Here is a 16,750-nt window from a genome sequence, read left to right on the forward strand (position 1 = left end):
CCCACGACCTTCCGCTTGCGAAGCGAGAGCGTAACCTCGAGGCTACGGGACCCCCCATTTTGCTCTTTGGTTAGCAGACTGCCTATGTATCAGGCGTGCTATAATGATGATAGAGTGGAAGCGTAGGAAAACGGTTTCTTGTTCTAGCGTTTGCTATGAGCGAATAGGGTGTGAGTGTGATAGATTGGGAGTGGAAGATAGAAGCAAGTGAAAGATACAACTACAAAGTACGAGGAAAGGGACGGGCCAGGGATTGCACCTATGACCTTCTGCAAATGAAGCAGAAGCGGTAGCCATTAGACCACCAACCCCGTCTAGCTGGGTCTAATTAAACATGTAATAAAAAAAATTGTACATTTTATATTTTTTTACAATCAACCAATCACGCAAGAAGAGCCTGGTGAAATTGAAATTGTCTCAAATCGATTTTTCCGTTAGTATTGATCGTCCAGTTCCTAACTGTTCACGGCCGTTTGAAACAGTCGTCGTTCTAAACGGTCGGGACGGGGGGTCCGTAGCCTTGAGGTTACGCTTTCGCTTCATAAGCGGAAGGTCATGGATTCAATTCCCAGCCCCTCCACAAAAAAACCCGTCCAGCCACCAGAAGACACCGCACGGAGGAGCGTGCTTTGGGGAGCACATTCATCCTCCGTCAGTATCAGATGGTGACTGAGACAAACTGACCCTCTTCGCAGGCAGCTAGCCTCACTAACAGCAGAGCTCTCTTCTACCTGCTCGGTGTGAGAGTGAAAGAGTAGGAGAGAGTGAAAGTTGATGTAAATATAAATAGGTTAAAAATAGATCTGTATCGATAAAGAAGCTACCGATCAACTGATTCCGGCACAGTAGTGGCCACGAGCACGGAGTGCCTTAATAAAAAAAAAAAGGTCGGTGAAACAGTCGCTGTCAGATTTGGCAGCATCAACGAGCGAGAAGATTTTCGTGCGCAAACGAGCGCCCCTACTTTATCAAGTAGAGCAACAAGGACAGCAAAGTGGGCGTCGAGTCTGATTTCCAAAACAGCTGTTGTTGACACTCGTCTGCCTGCTGCACGGCTTGGAAAATTAGGGGTGGTTGGATGGAATGTTTATCAAAGTATGTTTTACTAAACAAAATTCAAACTGTAATAAATGTTTCTAATGCTCAAAATACAGGTGCAATGAAACAATTCAATAAGTGGCAATAGTTTATTGCATGTAAGATATGTATGATTACTCTAATTATGTGTTTCAACAACATTGGCAACATTGTTTCATCTGGATGGAATACATTGAGATCCCCCTCGATTTCCGACGACTGTTTCGAACAGTCTTCTAAATAGCCGGGAAAAACCAATATTGAAATGGATATACAATAATACGGAAAACAAAATAGGTTCAGAAAAAAATGTTTTCAAAAGTTTTGCAAAAAATCAATGTTTTGTTATTGTCAAAAATCGGCTCTCAGAAGAAGCTTCAAGAAATAATAAAAAAGAATAGGGATGTTCAAAAATGAAAATTTGGAAAATACCGGGACTTTTTCATCACACTCGATTATTCCTGTCATTACTGAGAAACCAAAAGAAGAATTGTATGGAAATATCAGATATAAGGGTTACTTTCATATTATTTTCGATGTATTATTTTTTTTTTGAATTGCTGAGGCTAAGACAGTTGTACTAGCTAATTTCAACGATTATACCCCATTATCCCGAATTACATCACCCGAATGCCATCACCCCGAATTCCACATCCCTGAACGACCTATCATCCCGAATGACATTACCCAGAATCACAATATCACGGGGCAATGTCATTCAATGTATTTGCACATTCTGGAAAATAGCATTCGGGTTAATGGAATTCGGGGTGATGGCATTGCGGTTAATGGGGTAGAATAGATTTTGACATGTCTGACACATTGACCGGCAGCCTCATTTGTGGCTATCAACGCACATGAGTGAGGAACTGATATGAATCGAAGCAGTTTAAAAACCTTTTCCGATTGAGATGACTGTTTCTAATTCATGTCAACTAGATGTCGGGTTAAATTACATCTTATGTTGGACAAATTTATGGTTACATTGGTAAAAGTCAGCCAAATGTCAAGTCAATGATGAAAAAAGTAGCAGATGTCGAGTCAATGTCGGTTTAAATCCGTATTATGTCGAATGTAGCTGCAATTGTATTAAAATTAATTAGAGTTTTTTTATTATTTGGGAAAATCATGCATTTTATGCAGGCTAAGGATACGTTAAGAAACGGCGATCGATTTGCTGCATAACATACTAATATATTATAACGTTATGTTATTTATATGGTTAATGTCTTACTATACTTTGAGTTTCTGAGCAAATAATGTTTATAAGTACACCAATAGATTTCCAAAGCAACATTTATATCGGCATGTCTGTTATACTTTTCGGACACTTTAGAGGCGGATGAATTCAGTAATTTTAAGCCCCTATGATAAACACAAAAAAATGGTCACCAAATATACATTTTGGACACTCTCATGTGAATATAATTTGGACAGGGACGTTATCTCACTATCCATGCAATGATTTCTTTAAATGACTTTTATACCATACCGTTTTAAGCGTTTACATGTGATTACGTATTTTTCGCTTATTGGTTATGTATTTATGTGATAATCAATTTAAAAAATTTTAAATAAATGTATATAATACACAAAAATATCACCAGATTCACGAAATACGCACGCAAGTATGCATGCATGCAACTTTCCAGTGTGTTTCATCCATTGTTGTAAGCAATCACGGTAGGCGACATGTTTTCGCTGACATTCGATAGCCTTTTTGCCTTCAGCATTCACAACACGAGTGGTTGAATGAACGTGCGAAAAAAAAAATAAATTAAACACAGCTAAACATGATGGGGTTACCAGAAAACGGTACGATTTTGTGTATTTTTACTTTGTGAGTTAATTTTACTGTGTGGGTGTCACATTCCACATAACAAGCAAAGATAAACAAGCCTTGTTGTCTGTGGTTGGGCATCTCAGAAATCTATGCCAAATTTATGATCTATGAAAATGTCATCGTGTCACATGACATTAATTTTACAGTTGTTTATTTTTATCGATGTTCATCGTACCGCTCGTGCTATGTGTGAGATGACGGTAGTTGATGAGGGTAGAAAAATCGGTTTAAGGCTAAAAGGTCGAAGGACAAAAGGTCGAATGATACAAGGTCGAATGGACAAAAGGTCGGATGGAAAAAATGCTCTTATGAGTTTGAAGTGTGGGTTCAACCCATTTTTACTTATAGCAAAGGCCGTTCTTCCTAGTTTTACCGCTGAGTAGATTATTGTACACTTAGTTGCCAACATTTTCATCATAAGTGTTTCCCTTCTCATTTGTGATTTTTCCTTCTTTTAAATGATAGCTGCCCAGACAACCAAAATGTACGTATAACGAAATCACCTGGAGGCTCTATATGTGCAAAATTTCACTTATAAGATGTTGCGAAACGGCCTTCTACGTACAAAAGTGGAGGCGATATGCGTGCATATATTATGTGATGAATAATAACATACAATGCGAGTGTATAAATATTCTACCGAACTAAACTGCAATATTATGCGACTTAACTTATGATAACAAATGATGATTTGACAGCTGCTACGGATTGATCCGATTTACTTTGTACGTGTGTACGGGACGAAGCAAAATGTACAAATGAACTCAGAAGAGAAGTGTTTTATGCGAGGAAACTCATCAATCTGACGAGTTTATCCACGGTGTTTAGCGAGTTTGATGTAATTAGTATGGATAAACGAGTTGTAACGTGAACTTTCATGCGATTTCTGGTTGTCTGGGTGTTCTTTAGAAATATCATTTGAAGCTATTTGTGTTTGGTTATTATTTTCCATACAAAAGACTAATTTTATGAATGTTGGTTGTTATTATCTTGCGTTATACTATGGAATGGTTCTGAGATTTCTATTTGACATATTTTCAATAGAAATTTATCCTTCTTTTAAACATTAGCTGTTCTTTTGTGATTTTATACAGTTGTGGACACTTGTATTGACGATTATTCCTTCTTTCAAACATCGAGTGTTTATGGGCATTTCAACTACATGTATTAACAAAGGATTTTCCTTGTTATGAAGTTTTGCTGTTCTCTGGGTTACGCATTATAAATCTGACAGTTGGTTTCAACTGATTTTTATTAACATCTGGGACTAATCACCATCCTTTTTTGGCATTATTTCTCAGCTGGGACAAGGTCTGCTTCCCAGCTATATATGCATTGACTGACAGCCAGGGATGGGGAATGCATTGCAGCAAACATTTACCTCCTCGACATTCACATTTTTCTACACGACCATCAAAATCCAAAGCAAACCATGACCGTTCAAAGCAAAAAAAATGTCACGGCTCTTCAAAACTGTAATCTTCTTCTTCCCAACGTTTATTCAAACCCGAATGCGAAAAGACTCGAGCACAGTGGTAACACGATTTTTAAGGTACTCGGTGTTTTGCATTTTTGCTCGATAAAGGCAGCATGAAATCTTGTTTATATGCATCGGAACGGAATGATTGTGCTCTTGCTATTAGCGCTAATATATTTCAATTAATTGAAAACACAAGCGAAATATTAGCGATTGAATTATTTAACATTTTTTTCAATCATTAACCTCGAGATGTGGGTGCCTGAAAACGATCATATTGGAGAGACAAAAACATTCAAGCAGTGTGTGAACCGTTGGCAGCGCACCGCCTGATGCTATTGATGCAGCTGCTGCTTTGTGCTTTGGTTGACTGGCAGAATCGATGAACTGTTGTAAATAGTGGTCATAGTTCCCAAGCCTGCTGACAGCTTTCCTTATCATTTGACCTTTTTTGCATTTATGCATCGTGTTTCTTACAAGGACAAGATCTGCAACACGACCCGTGAGAAGACGACTCAGGGAGTTTGAGTGTGATGTCGCATCACCGACGCACAGTGGCGCATGGCCGGACAAAACCTCAAAAATTCATGTTCTCAAAATCACTAGTTATTATTTTTTATAGACTTCGTTATCATTCAGTGACAGTTTCTCAAAATATGAGAGTGATCTGTTTTGTTTTAGATTTTTGGCAGCATCGTAAGTGCGGCAAAGTCAGCAAAATTGGACTGCTTAAAATTCATCAACTATGGTTTACCTATCAAACTTCAAACAGCCGTATCTCAACGAAATCATAACCGATTTAATCTCAATAGGTTTCATTTGAAAGCATAGTTTCAAGCCTTTGATTGGCCTATGATAACATAATTTTCAACACATTGAGTTATTATTTGTAGCAAAAAATGTTTATCGCAATCTTTCTCCAAAATTTTATAAAATTTTCAAAACTTCGTCCGTTTTATTTGAAGTGTTTCGGTAAAATGAATCACTCACTATGAAGCAGCAAATCATTAATACTTTCTAAAGTGCAACAGTTTTTCTTGCCCCTCTTTGCCCTTAGAGGTGAAAATTCCATTTTCATTTTTCATTATTATTTATCTATTTCATCATTCAAATGAGTATAATATGCAATAACCCGTTTGAAACTTTACTGGATTTACTAAAAGTAACTTAAATATGTATCTCTAGTTCAGGTTTATGCACAATTTTTTGCATTACGATCCATTTTTTGTAATAATAGCATTTTTATTCGATTGGATGCAAAAGATAATTTTGTCAAATTTCACTAGAAAATCGAATTTTCAATTTGACAGTTTTTTTCCAACATGATGATGACAGGTATCCAAGATAGGTAATAGATAACCATTATCAAGCGATTTTGGACGTATTTGAGGTTTTGTCCGACCTTTGTATGAAAGACCGCCACTGTGCGACGACCATCTGCCCATGCGCTGCATTGAGGTTAACAAAGGACACATACATTGCCTTTGGATTCGGGTTCATTTTTCTAAGGGACCACCTTACGAGGAGTAGTGCTTATATTAAAAGAGGTAGCAGAAATAGCCTCTGCAAACTGCTTTTCCTAGCTGTCTTGAACATTGTTGCAGAGGATTAGTCTCGGTAGAGCTAACCCTCTGCAGTCGTGTCTTGATCGAACTTCTTTTCGCAATTTCTCATCGTAATAGGCTGTTTTTCATCACGCCAACCTGTCATGAAACGGCCCACTTTCCTGCACTGAAGTATGCAATGCGGGAATAGTCATTACCTAACTGAAACCAGTGCTGTAATGATTCATTACGCAACGCTTTCTCATTACGCAACTGTTTTGAGTTGCGTAATGAATCATAACGCAACAATTTCTCAGAAATTGTAAAATAATATTGTTTGCATTCCGACACAATTTATGATACCCTTAAGTGGTCTCCTACGATTTTTTTTTTTTAAAGACACTACACGTTAATGCTTCCAGTGGGCTGTTTGCCCTTTGAAGGAAGCACCACACTAGACAACGGACTAGCATGCAACGCCCAGTGGCACAGTCGGAAAACATTCCTCTCGAAAAGTTTTCGGCTTGAGGCGGAAATCGAACCCACACTCCTTAGCACGATGTGGCGAAATGCCTCGGTGACACTAGCCGCACGGCTACGAAGCCCACAATTGCAAATTGCAAAAAATGTTGTACGTAACTCGTTGCAGAATGATGATTTTTACAGCAGGAGTCGTAAATTTATCCTACGAGGCTTGCCGAGTAGGATAATTACGACGAGTGCTGTAAAAATCGAGTCAACTTGTTCCGTAAACTACTATTTCAGAACCACTGTAGTGATTGTGTGTGGTTGAGTGAAATTAAGTTGCATTTTCATCTACAGAGTACAGCGAATGCTCTTCAAAGTTATTCTGTTATAATGAATACTGGGTAACCCAGTTCCGATATAAGACGTGATCCGCAAAATAATATTGCAAGCTTCTTTGACAAATCAATAGTTTACACATCACCTTCAAATAGGTGTTAAACAGGATGCACGATCAGCAACATTGGGCAACAGGTAACACATAGTCCAGTAAGGGGCCGTCCATTAATAACGTAAGGGGTTATGGGGGGAGGGGGGGAGTGAGGTTTCTTATGGTCTATGCAAATTATTTTGAATTTTCATACAAAAAAATCTTACCATAGGGGGAGGGTGATTCAAATACCCACCAAAATCGTCTTTCGTAATTAATGGGGCCGTCTAAGTGTGTTTGCTTTCAATCGCTACTTATTAAGCTTGCCTACCTGAATTCAGTCAGTTTAAGCTTTTGTTCTTCGGCAATATTCTTCATGGTAAAAATACCTATCGAGGTCTGTGAATTAGAATTTTTATAGAGGTCATTGGGCAACCTATGGCGATTTTTCTTTGCAAAAGTTAGTATTCCCATAGTAAATCCCATACAAACTTTGAACGACTGGCGCTAAAATATAGTTTTACCGATCCAGCTGAAATTTTCAATAGTTGTTATGGGACCCAAATGCAATCTTAAAAGTCGACAGCAACGAAAATCTATTTTTTCCCACGCTAATCTACAGGGAATAGACAAAATGATTGAGATAGATACAAATTTTCCTAATTACAAATGCTCATAACTTTATGAAAAATGGATGAAATTTGATGCATCCCAAAGCAGTCAATGGCAAATTTGGTCTAGTTTCAGTAACTTGCGTGGCCGTGCATATTAACCACCGGACACCGAAGATGTTCCTGATTTTCCGAGGTTGTTACATATTGTGGCTCTGAAAATGCTCCACATCATCGAAGGCACATTGAACCTATACTGTTCATGGTAGACGGTGATTGTAAAACTGCTTCCAGAAGCATGCATTTTAAAAATATTGAAGTTTGTTATCCATATTGAAATGATTCCATACATGTGTGAAATTTGCCAGTCGGTGCACAATGGTTCGAGCTGAACAAATGTCGGACAAAACCTCAAACTCTCTTTAAAATAGCTGAAATCATATATTTGACATATTTTATGCCATATTGAACAACATTTATTTTCGATTTTTTCTTGTTTTGGACTATAACACTGCGGAACATGATTTTGTCTCAAACACCAATATACCACTATGTACTAAATTAAGGGTTGCTGAGTCCATTGCAGTTTTCAGAAATATCATGGCACGTCTAGTTTTTAAGATTTTGACTGTTGAAAATGCAAAATTTGACTGTTTGTGTTTCAGCCAACTTGTATGCAAGTTTGTCAACTTGTGTGGCCATTTATTTGCTCAATTTGTCACATAATTCAAACATCATGTATAAAACAATACTTACCAACAAAGTTCATAATATTTCCGATGGTAAAATGTTATATTTGGTGGTTCAGAAGAGTATTGTATTATGCCATATACGAGAAACGAAGAATTTTATATGAAGACTGCAAGCATCAAACTAGATTTTATAGTGAAAATTAAACTGATTTGTATATAAATTGAAAATTCAAATCATATTTAGCATGTTTGGTAGATTATATCATAAAAAAGTTTGATAAATCATACCTTAAATTTCATGTAAACATCAATAAAACCAGTGTTTTATACAACTTTGGCGAACTGTAGCTAAAAATTGTGACGTGCTGGAAAATTTCTGAGAACGGCATCAGATTCTGCAACCCAAAATCTACTAGAGACACATAATTTGATCCTTGAGACACGCAAAAGTGTCATTTTTGTTACGCTGTGTAATTAGAATATTCAGGTTTGGACAATACATTTTCAACTTTTCCAATCTTCCATACAAAATGGTCAACTTAGGCAGGCTGATTCGCAGTTATTTATTGACAGATTGAAATGAAATTTTCGCAGCATGCCAGGCATTACTTGAATTTCAACATATATTTTTGAGTAATTTTTCCATGCACAACTCCAATAGTAATAACAACACAATTTTTGACAAAATATATTACATATTCATCCAATGATATGGAAGCTCTACACAAAAACCATCATAAGTAAATATGTTCATCTCGTCTTAATGAGCACCTTATTTAGTAAATGCGCCAATTTTTCAAAATTGTGTAAAAAACACAACGATGAGCTCGTGATTGGAAAATCCACTCAAAAATATATGTTGAAATTCATGTGACGTCTGAAAAAAAAATGTGAAATTTCATGCACATTTGTCCATAAAGATCTGAGATCTAATCCTGCCTTTATGCAAGTATCATCCATTTAATCAGTTTCAGCATGATTGTCATGTCTTTAGCTTCAGTTTATTATCATACTTGTTTTAACAGCTAAAGCAAGTCCACGTAGGGAATGATTTTTCCAAATTGTTTCATTTTGTCTGGAGGCTGCATGTCGAAGGAAATAGTTTCGTTCAACCATCTTAATACGCCGAGATAATTTGTGTTATTTTATTTAGTGACAGCTCAAATTTAAATTCAAGGTAGTTCAATATCCTAATAATATCGAATAAAGGTATAGACAATATTTATTTAAGGTATAACACCAAAATATTGCATACATAGGGGCCCAGAGAGTCCTAGCGGTAAACGCACAGCTATTCAGCTAGACTAACCTGAGAATCGTGGGTTCGAATCCCACCAGTCGAGGGTCTTTTGGTAAAGTAAATTTTCTCGACGTGCTAGAGCATACAGTATCATCGTACCTGCCAGACAATATACACATGCAAAAATGGTCAATTGGCAAAGAAAGTCCTTAGTTAATAACTGCGCAAGTGGTCATAAGAACACCTGCCTGCTTAGAAGCAGGCTTTGTACCAATTGGGACGTAACGCCAGAAATAAAAAGAAGAAAAGAAGATTAGAGCGAGTTTTTCGTTTCTTCTCGGGACGGGATGCAATTCATGGCTACTGCGATTGCAACGCACGTACTAGCGTATTACAGGATTATTGTTATTTAATTAGAATTGCACTCCGTACACCTTCAAACGCGTTGAAAGTGATATAGGGAAGGTGTACCGGTATTCGCCATGTTCCAGTTATTCGCCACCCCAGATTATATACCGTTTTACGACATATATGGTTGCCAATTGTTCAGTGTTAGCTAAATTGCTCTAAGATGCTCCGGAAACATTCTTGAAAACCGCAAAATTTTCTCAGAAAATAATATAAAAAAATCATTTTCCTCGAAATTGTTGCTCCTTTGCACCTATTTTTCGCCATGGTGTTCCTGATTCGCCACCCTCCATAAGAAATCAACGTAGGTGGCGAATTCAGGAACCGAAATTGAAATCGTGGCGAATACTGGTGCAAGTGGTCCAGTATTCGCCACCACCATTTTTAATACAAAAACAAAGTTTCTGATTAGTTTTTATATTTTACCTACTGAGCTTGGATTGAAAGCTTTCGTTTAAGGTGAAGATAAATCGAAGCCAAAGTTCAAATTTTCAAGAGCACGGATCTGGAGAACCAAACACCCGTTTGAGCTGAAAATCTAATCGATTGGTCACTCTCAGCTAGTGACCAATCGATTAAGTTTTCAGCTTGAACGGATGTTTGGTTCTCCAGATCCGTGCTCTTGAAAATTTGAAGTTTGGCTTCGATTCATCTTTACCTTAATGTATTGATAGTAACTAAAGGTCGTTTGATTTATATATAAACAATATTTTTCCTTAGGGTGGCCAAAACTGGTACACTTCCCCTATCGCAATTTGTGCCCTACTTGAAAGCTCTTGTTTTTAGCTTTCGAATGAACTTATTTTCATTGCGGGCATTCGCGGGCTACTAATGTCTTAGGGTACTTTCATAAAAAATAATATGTTTTTTGAACAATTTTAACTTTAATTCAGTTTGTATGAATAAAATAAATTTTTTTATTCTAATCAGGTGTGCTCTATGTATATATAAACAACTTCTCTGAATATACTATTGCGGCTTGAGCTCTCTTTAAATTCCTAAATAGCTTGTGAAAATGGATCGTAAATATTAGTTTTCTTGAAAAATCATGTCCACGGTCCACTCAAGGAGCTGTATAAAATTCAAACTCCTATGGATCTGCGTCAAACTTTGAATTTGAACAACAGAAGTGTTGAGGAAGTCGGGAAAAATATTACTGTTCAGATAAAACAACTTTGATTTTTGAGGTTTTGGCCGCCCTTAGACCATTGTGCGGTGGTTCTAGAAGTGCTTTTGGAATCATCATCTTCTAAAATCTTGATATTTGGTACCCATATTGATGTCATTCCGGATATGTTTTGAATTGGTCAAATTCCCTGGGTCACATAAAATCTACTATAGAGTGGAAGTCGGTGGTTCTGCAAATGCTTCCGGAATTATTACCTTCTATGACCTTGAAATTGGACGCCCACATTGATATGGTTCTGAAAATGTTCCTAATTTACTACTTCCTCCAGGGCACTCGGAACCTACTGTAGAGTTGTCAGTGCGTCTAGTGATTCTGAATATACTACCGGATATGTGCAGGTTTGATGTCCACTTCGATATAGCTCCAGATAATATTTACATGATTGAAAATATTAACATGACTGACCATGTTTTCCAGAATTAGTTTTTTTACAGGAATGGTCAAATTTCCAATGCTTCATAATGCGTCCACCGGCATTCTACATCCCATTAGTTCTAGTTTCTAGGAAAACTGTAAGCATCTATACAGCTCCACACCTCAAAATCCATTTGTGTTGAGTGTCATGTACCTAGCGATATTTCATCCATCGACCGTTCTGTCTTTCCCCCATATGAAGTACCAATGTACATGGCCGAATTACTGAAACTAGACCAAATTTGCTGTCGACTGCTTCCAGATGCAAACGAGAATCATCAATTTTTCATAGAGCAAAATGTACATAACATGAAAAAATGGACGTTGCGAAAATTGCAAGGATCACAACGCCTGTTAAATTTGTCCATACACTTTGAAGCTCAAAACAATCTGTATAAATTAAAAATAGAACATCTCATTATAAATCGGCCAAAGATTGTGTTAGGAGTACGCCAAGGATATCGCCATGAATGCTATTGCTTCGAACTTGGATGCAATTTAAAAGAAGTTTTATATAAATTTATTTCAACACAGTTAACTAGCCTTGTTATTTGGAATGTAGTACTATTCAAGTGCAGTAAAAAACTCACCAAAGTGCTGCATCGTGAGCACGTACTTCCTGTCCTGCTCCGGCCGCGGAGCAAAACTGATTCCCACAGGTTGTGGCCCATCCGGAGCCGCTGCAGCTGTGGCTTCCACCTGACCCACGTAGTCCACGTAGGCGCTTAGCATCATGAGCCGGTAGAGTATGCGAGTTAACCGAAGGATGATGGAAGATTCTTGATTCTCAACACTGTAGCCACCGAGGATTTTCATCTTTTTTTGATTATTTGGATTGGGCTTCGATATAGACACTAGTCGTACAAAATAACAGCTATATGGATGTTAAATTCGGAAGAGTATTTCGTTGAACCGCCGCTTGGCTTCGGAGAAGATTATTCTACGTATATTTTTGCCATTTGTAGAACTTCCTAGAAATAAAAGAAGAAAACACACAAACATCATTAATGCCAAAACATTTTGAAATATTATTGATGTACGTTTGAGTAACCAAAACAAGCCAATTTGACCGAAAAGCACAAACAAACCCTGGAAAAACAAAAAGTGCCACTTCGAGTCGAGAATAAAATTAATATTCAACTGCTTATGAAAACTGTCGCGACGAGCTGACTTTGTTCGAGTTCCGGTTCACCGGCAGAAAGGCGAAAGGTGACGGAAAACAAGAGTGCCAACCAAACAGGTACCAAGGTGCATGAAATTTTAAATTTCATGCTGTGTCGGGTGCTTCCAACTCCTCTCTGCTTCTGTCGGTTCGTTCAGCTCGGTCAGTGTAGGGGAGACTGGGTAACTCCAACTGGGAAAACGTACAATGTTGACTTCAGATATCCAAACTTTTAGGACAAACTTTTGTTTTACATAAACGAAATTCTGATAGTGTCAAATATATGTATTTGGATCGCTGTCGAATCCCATCCAAACCGTGTATCAATAGCTTGACTTAAGCTTCGATTACACAGTGCGTGCATTATTCGTATGTAGTTTTCTTTAATTTTATTTTGAATTTTGATTACTAAATTTTTACTTGAAGTTATGACATTTTTAAAAAAAACACACTAAAAATATAGCTAATTTACTCAGCATTCGATCGACCAAAATTTTGAAACAAGATGTCATTAGAATCGTTATATTATATTCTTTGAAGAGCACTCTCGAAATGTTTGCAGAAAAATCTGGAAACTATTCAAAATCAATGAAAGAGACATTCAAGTCTTCGTGCAAAAGTTTGGTTCAGAGGAATTTCTGAAGAAATATCTGGAGTAATCCTTGGAGGAGTTCCTGAAGAAATCCTTGGGAAGAAACTATATAGAGGTTTTCCTGGAAGAATCGTTGGAGGAGTCTCTTGCAGAATTGCTAGAAAAAAACTTTAAAAGAATTTCATGAGAAATTGCTTCAAGAATCCCTGAAAGAATCTCTGGAGTAATCCCTGCATGATTCATTGGATAAATTCCAGCAACAATTTAACTGGAGGAATGATTGCAAGCATTCCTATTGGCATTCCTTTGGAACTTTCTTGAGAGAGAGGAGCCTCTGTAAAATCCCTGGAGTAACTTCTGGCAGAATTTCTGGATAAATAACTGAAGGTATTCCTGAAACCCTATCAGAACCAATCTAAGAAAGGTGGTTGCGATCTTAAGTTTACCATGGTGGACAATTAGGAACAAACTACTAAACATACAGGTCGGACTCAATTATCGGAGTATCGATATTATTCACACCGATTAATCGAATTATCAGAACAATCGAATCACCAATAGAAAAATTAAAATCTCCGATTAGAGAACTTTGATATTTCTTCGATGTTGATGCAATGGCGTAGCCAAAAATTATTTCTAGGAACATTAGGGGTCTTGTGATGATTTTTTTGACCAACGTACACAAAAAACCCTCTTTCAAACCCTACTTCCGTCCAAAACTGCTAAAACATTAATATTGAATATTGCAATACTAAATAAATTCAAATTTATACAAAAGAACTAAAAAACTAGAATATCAAAACACATACTCCGGATAATCGAGGTAAAATTCCGGATAATTGAGTCCGCCCTGTACTACAACTGAAACTACTGAAATATGGGAAATTTCAAGTAACCTGCCAGGTTTTGTTTTCATTTTGAGTTAATTACTGGTGGAACCCTAGAGAGAATTTCTAAACGGATTCCTGAAGTAATATTTGAAAAACAAACTTGGAGGAGCTCTTGAAAGAAAATTGAAAAAAAAATCTGTGGGCTAATTTAAGAAGAAATATTTACTGAAAGAGTTCAAGTTTTTACACTCAAAAGAAAAATAATATAGTCAAATTATAGTACAGCTTATCATAATTTACCAAACATTTCCAAATAATTTTAAATTTGAAAATTATAAGAACTATTTTCAATTAAATATTCAAGATAAATACAGCCAAACCTCTTTTTACACTCACTTTTTTACGCTCCCTCCTTTTGCGCCCCCTCCATATACGCTCCAAATTCCAACTTACGCTTCATTTTTTTACGCTCCAAAAATTCCAACTTACGCTCCTGCCTGATAACGACCCACGAGAACCAATGTAGTAATGCGTATTTCTGGAGCCATGAGTATTTCGGGAGCGATGAGGAGATGCCGGAAATCGATGTCTGACGCCATTTTGGAATCCAAGATGGCGACTTCCAGGGTTTTAATCGATTTTCCCCGTTCCAAAACCAAACCGTAAGTCACCATCTCGGATTGCTGGAGCCCTATATACGTACCACTTCTATTCTTCCATCATTATAGCATTCCTTTCCTTACGCTTGATACATAGTAAGTCTGCAACCAACAAGCAAGCCTCTTTGCCATAAAATTAGCTTACCTCTGTACCGCCCCACAGGAATTGGCAAAGATCCAGGGGTATATCCGGTCTACTGCAGACCAGTTTTAAATGCAACATTAATTTCTTCCGTTCTGCTCATTGCGTTCTGACGTGGCAGTATTACTATTTCGGAATGTTTGATAAAGCAAATCATATTTACTTGTTTAGCCTATGCTAAAATTTCGTCATATAACAATTTTGCATTGGAAAAAAAGGGGTCATGTCTCCCCAGTCTGCCCTACACATCCTGGAAAAGGATGCGCTCGATCCAGTCCACTGATCAGAAATTCAAATGCTTCATATTTAATAAAACATTGTGTCTCCGTGTTCCGGAGGGCACATAGTGCCAATGAGCTACGGTTTCAAGAGTCTAGAGCACTTCGTTCGAAGAAGTGAACTCGCTCGTCTAGCCTGGCAAGGTGGGTTGAGAACAGTGTTGGAGCCGGTGTCGCTTAAAGTTGCCGTGTAGATTTGTTTAGTCGTTTAGGACTTTGGTATACCTACTGGTTTTTTCACCCCAGAGAGGAAGAAGCAACATGTTTTGCACCGTTTTATTGGTGTGAGATTTTGACTTTTGCTTTCTGCATGGGATTTTATGAGCTTGAAGATGAGGTCACTGGGAATTTGTTCGAAACCCGGGCAGAAAGGACGTGGAAATTAGTTTAGTAAAAAATTGAGAAATCTGGCGAAGAAAATTAGGGAAATGAAGCTAAAGGAAAATAACTATGAACGTAAAAAAAATACTGGACACTTTTATAGAAAAATTCATAGAGGTACCTTCTAAGATCTACACTGATTTATCAATTCAGGATTTCATTGTGAACTCATTGAAGATGTTATCATAAATTTTTACAACGGAAATCAGTATCAACATGATATGGAGTGAAAACAACGTGCTATTACAATTGATATTTTGTTATGCAGACGAGCATGAAGAATTCAGAGTCTTCATACAAAAAGTGTGACGCAAGATTGTGTTCACAGTTTGAAATAATTACCTCCACAAATCTTTAACCACTAATTTAAATTGTTCTGCTTCCTGGCTTAAACTCTTCGACATTTGCTCTGATAAATTTGCCTCAACGTCAATAATCATGAATCTTCCCAGCGAAACAAAAGTTTCCCATGAAATCATCTCTCCGTTCAGCAGAATGGCTTAATTGCTTTCAGAAAGCATTAATCCGGCTGCCACATCCATCATTGAGTTATCGATGGCAAGGTGCCCAACGAGGAGACGGATGTCGTTTCACCGCCTTCACACGGCCACATAATGAATTTTGTTCGCATTCGCTTCGTCTTATCGCTTTCTTAAACAATTAAACACCTCCCGCTTTGTGGTGAGGCGAAGATTTGGCCACCTTGGGATCTCCTCATGGTCTCCCCTCGTCTTCGTCCCACCAGGTGATACCGTAGCGAAAGAAACACCGAAATCCAATCGTTTTGACACACCGAAGGGACGACTGGAAACAACCGACCAACTTTTGTAATAAATATTAAATCTTTATATCAATTCCAGCCGTCCCCTCCCTTTGGGCTCTACCTTCGGTAACGGTTTTTCTTCGGTCACCGAGCAAATGATTCGGAAAAGTTTGCGGTGTTTTACCGATGGCCGCCAATTTTCTCACACCGCAACCGATTCACATAGGTCGGAAACAGATAAAGTTTGTCCAAAACAAGTTTTATTGTCTTAATCTAAAAAATATATAATTTTGTCTTCCGTGACGTGTTCCCATAGTTACGGAAGGGACTGTTTACATTTTACGTAACTTTTTTACGCGGATAGCAGACTGCTCACATTGAAGCATAAATAATGCTCGTTGTTATCAATTGCCGATTTTGTTTGAAATCTTTTGAAACACTATAATTTTATAAAATTTGTTAAGTTAAAAAAAGTAAGATTTTTTTTTTATTCTACAAACCAAGTATTTGTGTTAAATCTTGTAGAAAACAAAATATGTTTTTATGATTCTAA

The 16,750-nt window shown here is 37.4% G+C and overlaps 1 protein-coding gene across 1 annotated transcript in view; it reads right to left on the reverse strand.

The window, feature by feature from the left end:
- Positions 1–16,750, reverse strand: part of LOC5566756 (hemicentin-2) — a 161,263-nt gene that overhangs the window by 80,926 nt on the left and 63,587 nt on the right. The window contains exon 2 of the mRNA XM_021851256.1: positions 11,981–12,361. Coding sequence (XP_021706948.1) covers positions 11,981–12,206 — 226 coding nt within the window. The 5' untranslated portion in view covers positions 12,207–12,361. The remainder of the gene's footprint in view (positions 1–11,980; positions 12,362–16,750) is intronic.

The sequence above is a fragment of the Aedes aegypti genome, chromosome 3 (assembly GCF_002204515.2).
Source record: "Aedes aegypti strain LVP_AGWG chromosome 3, AaegL5.0 Primary Assembly, whole genome shotgun sequence".
Classification (NCBI taxonomy): Eukaryota; Metazoa; Arthropoda; class Insecta; order Diptera; family Culicidae; genus Aedes; species Aedes aegypti.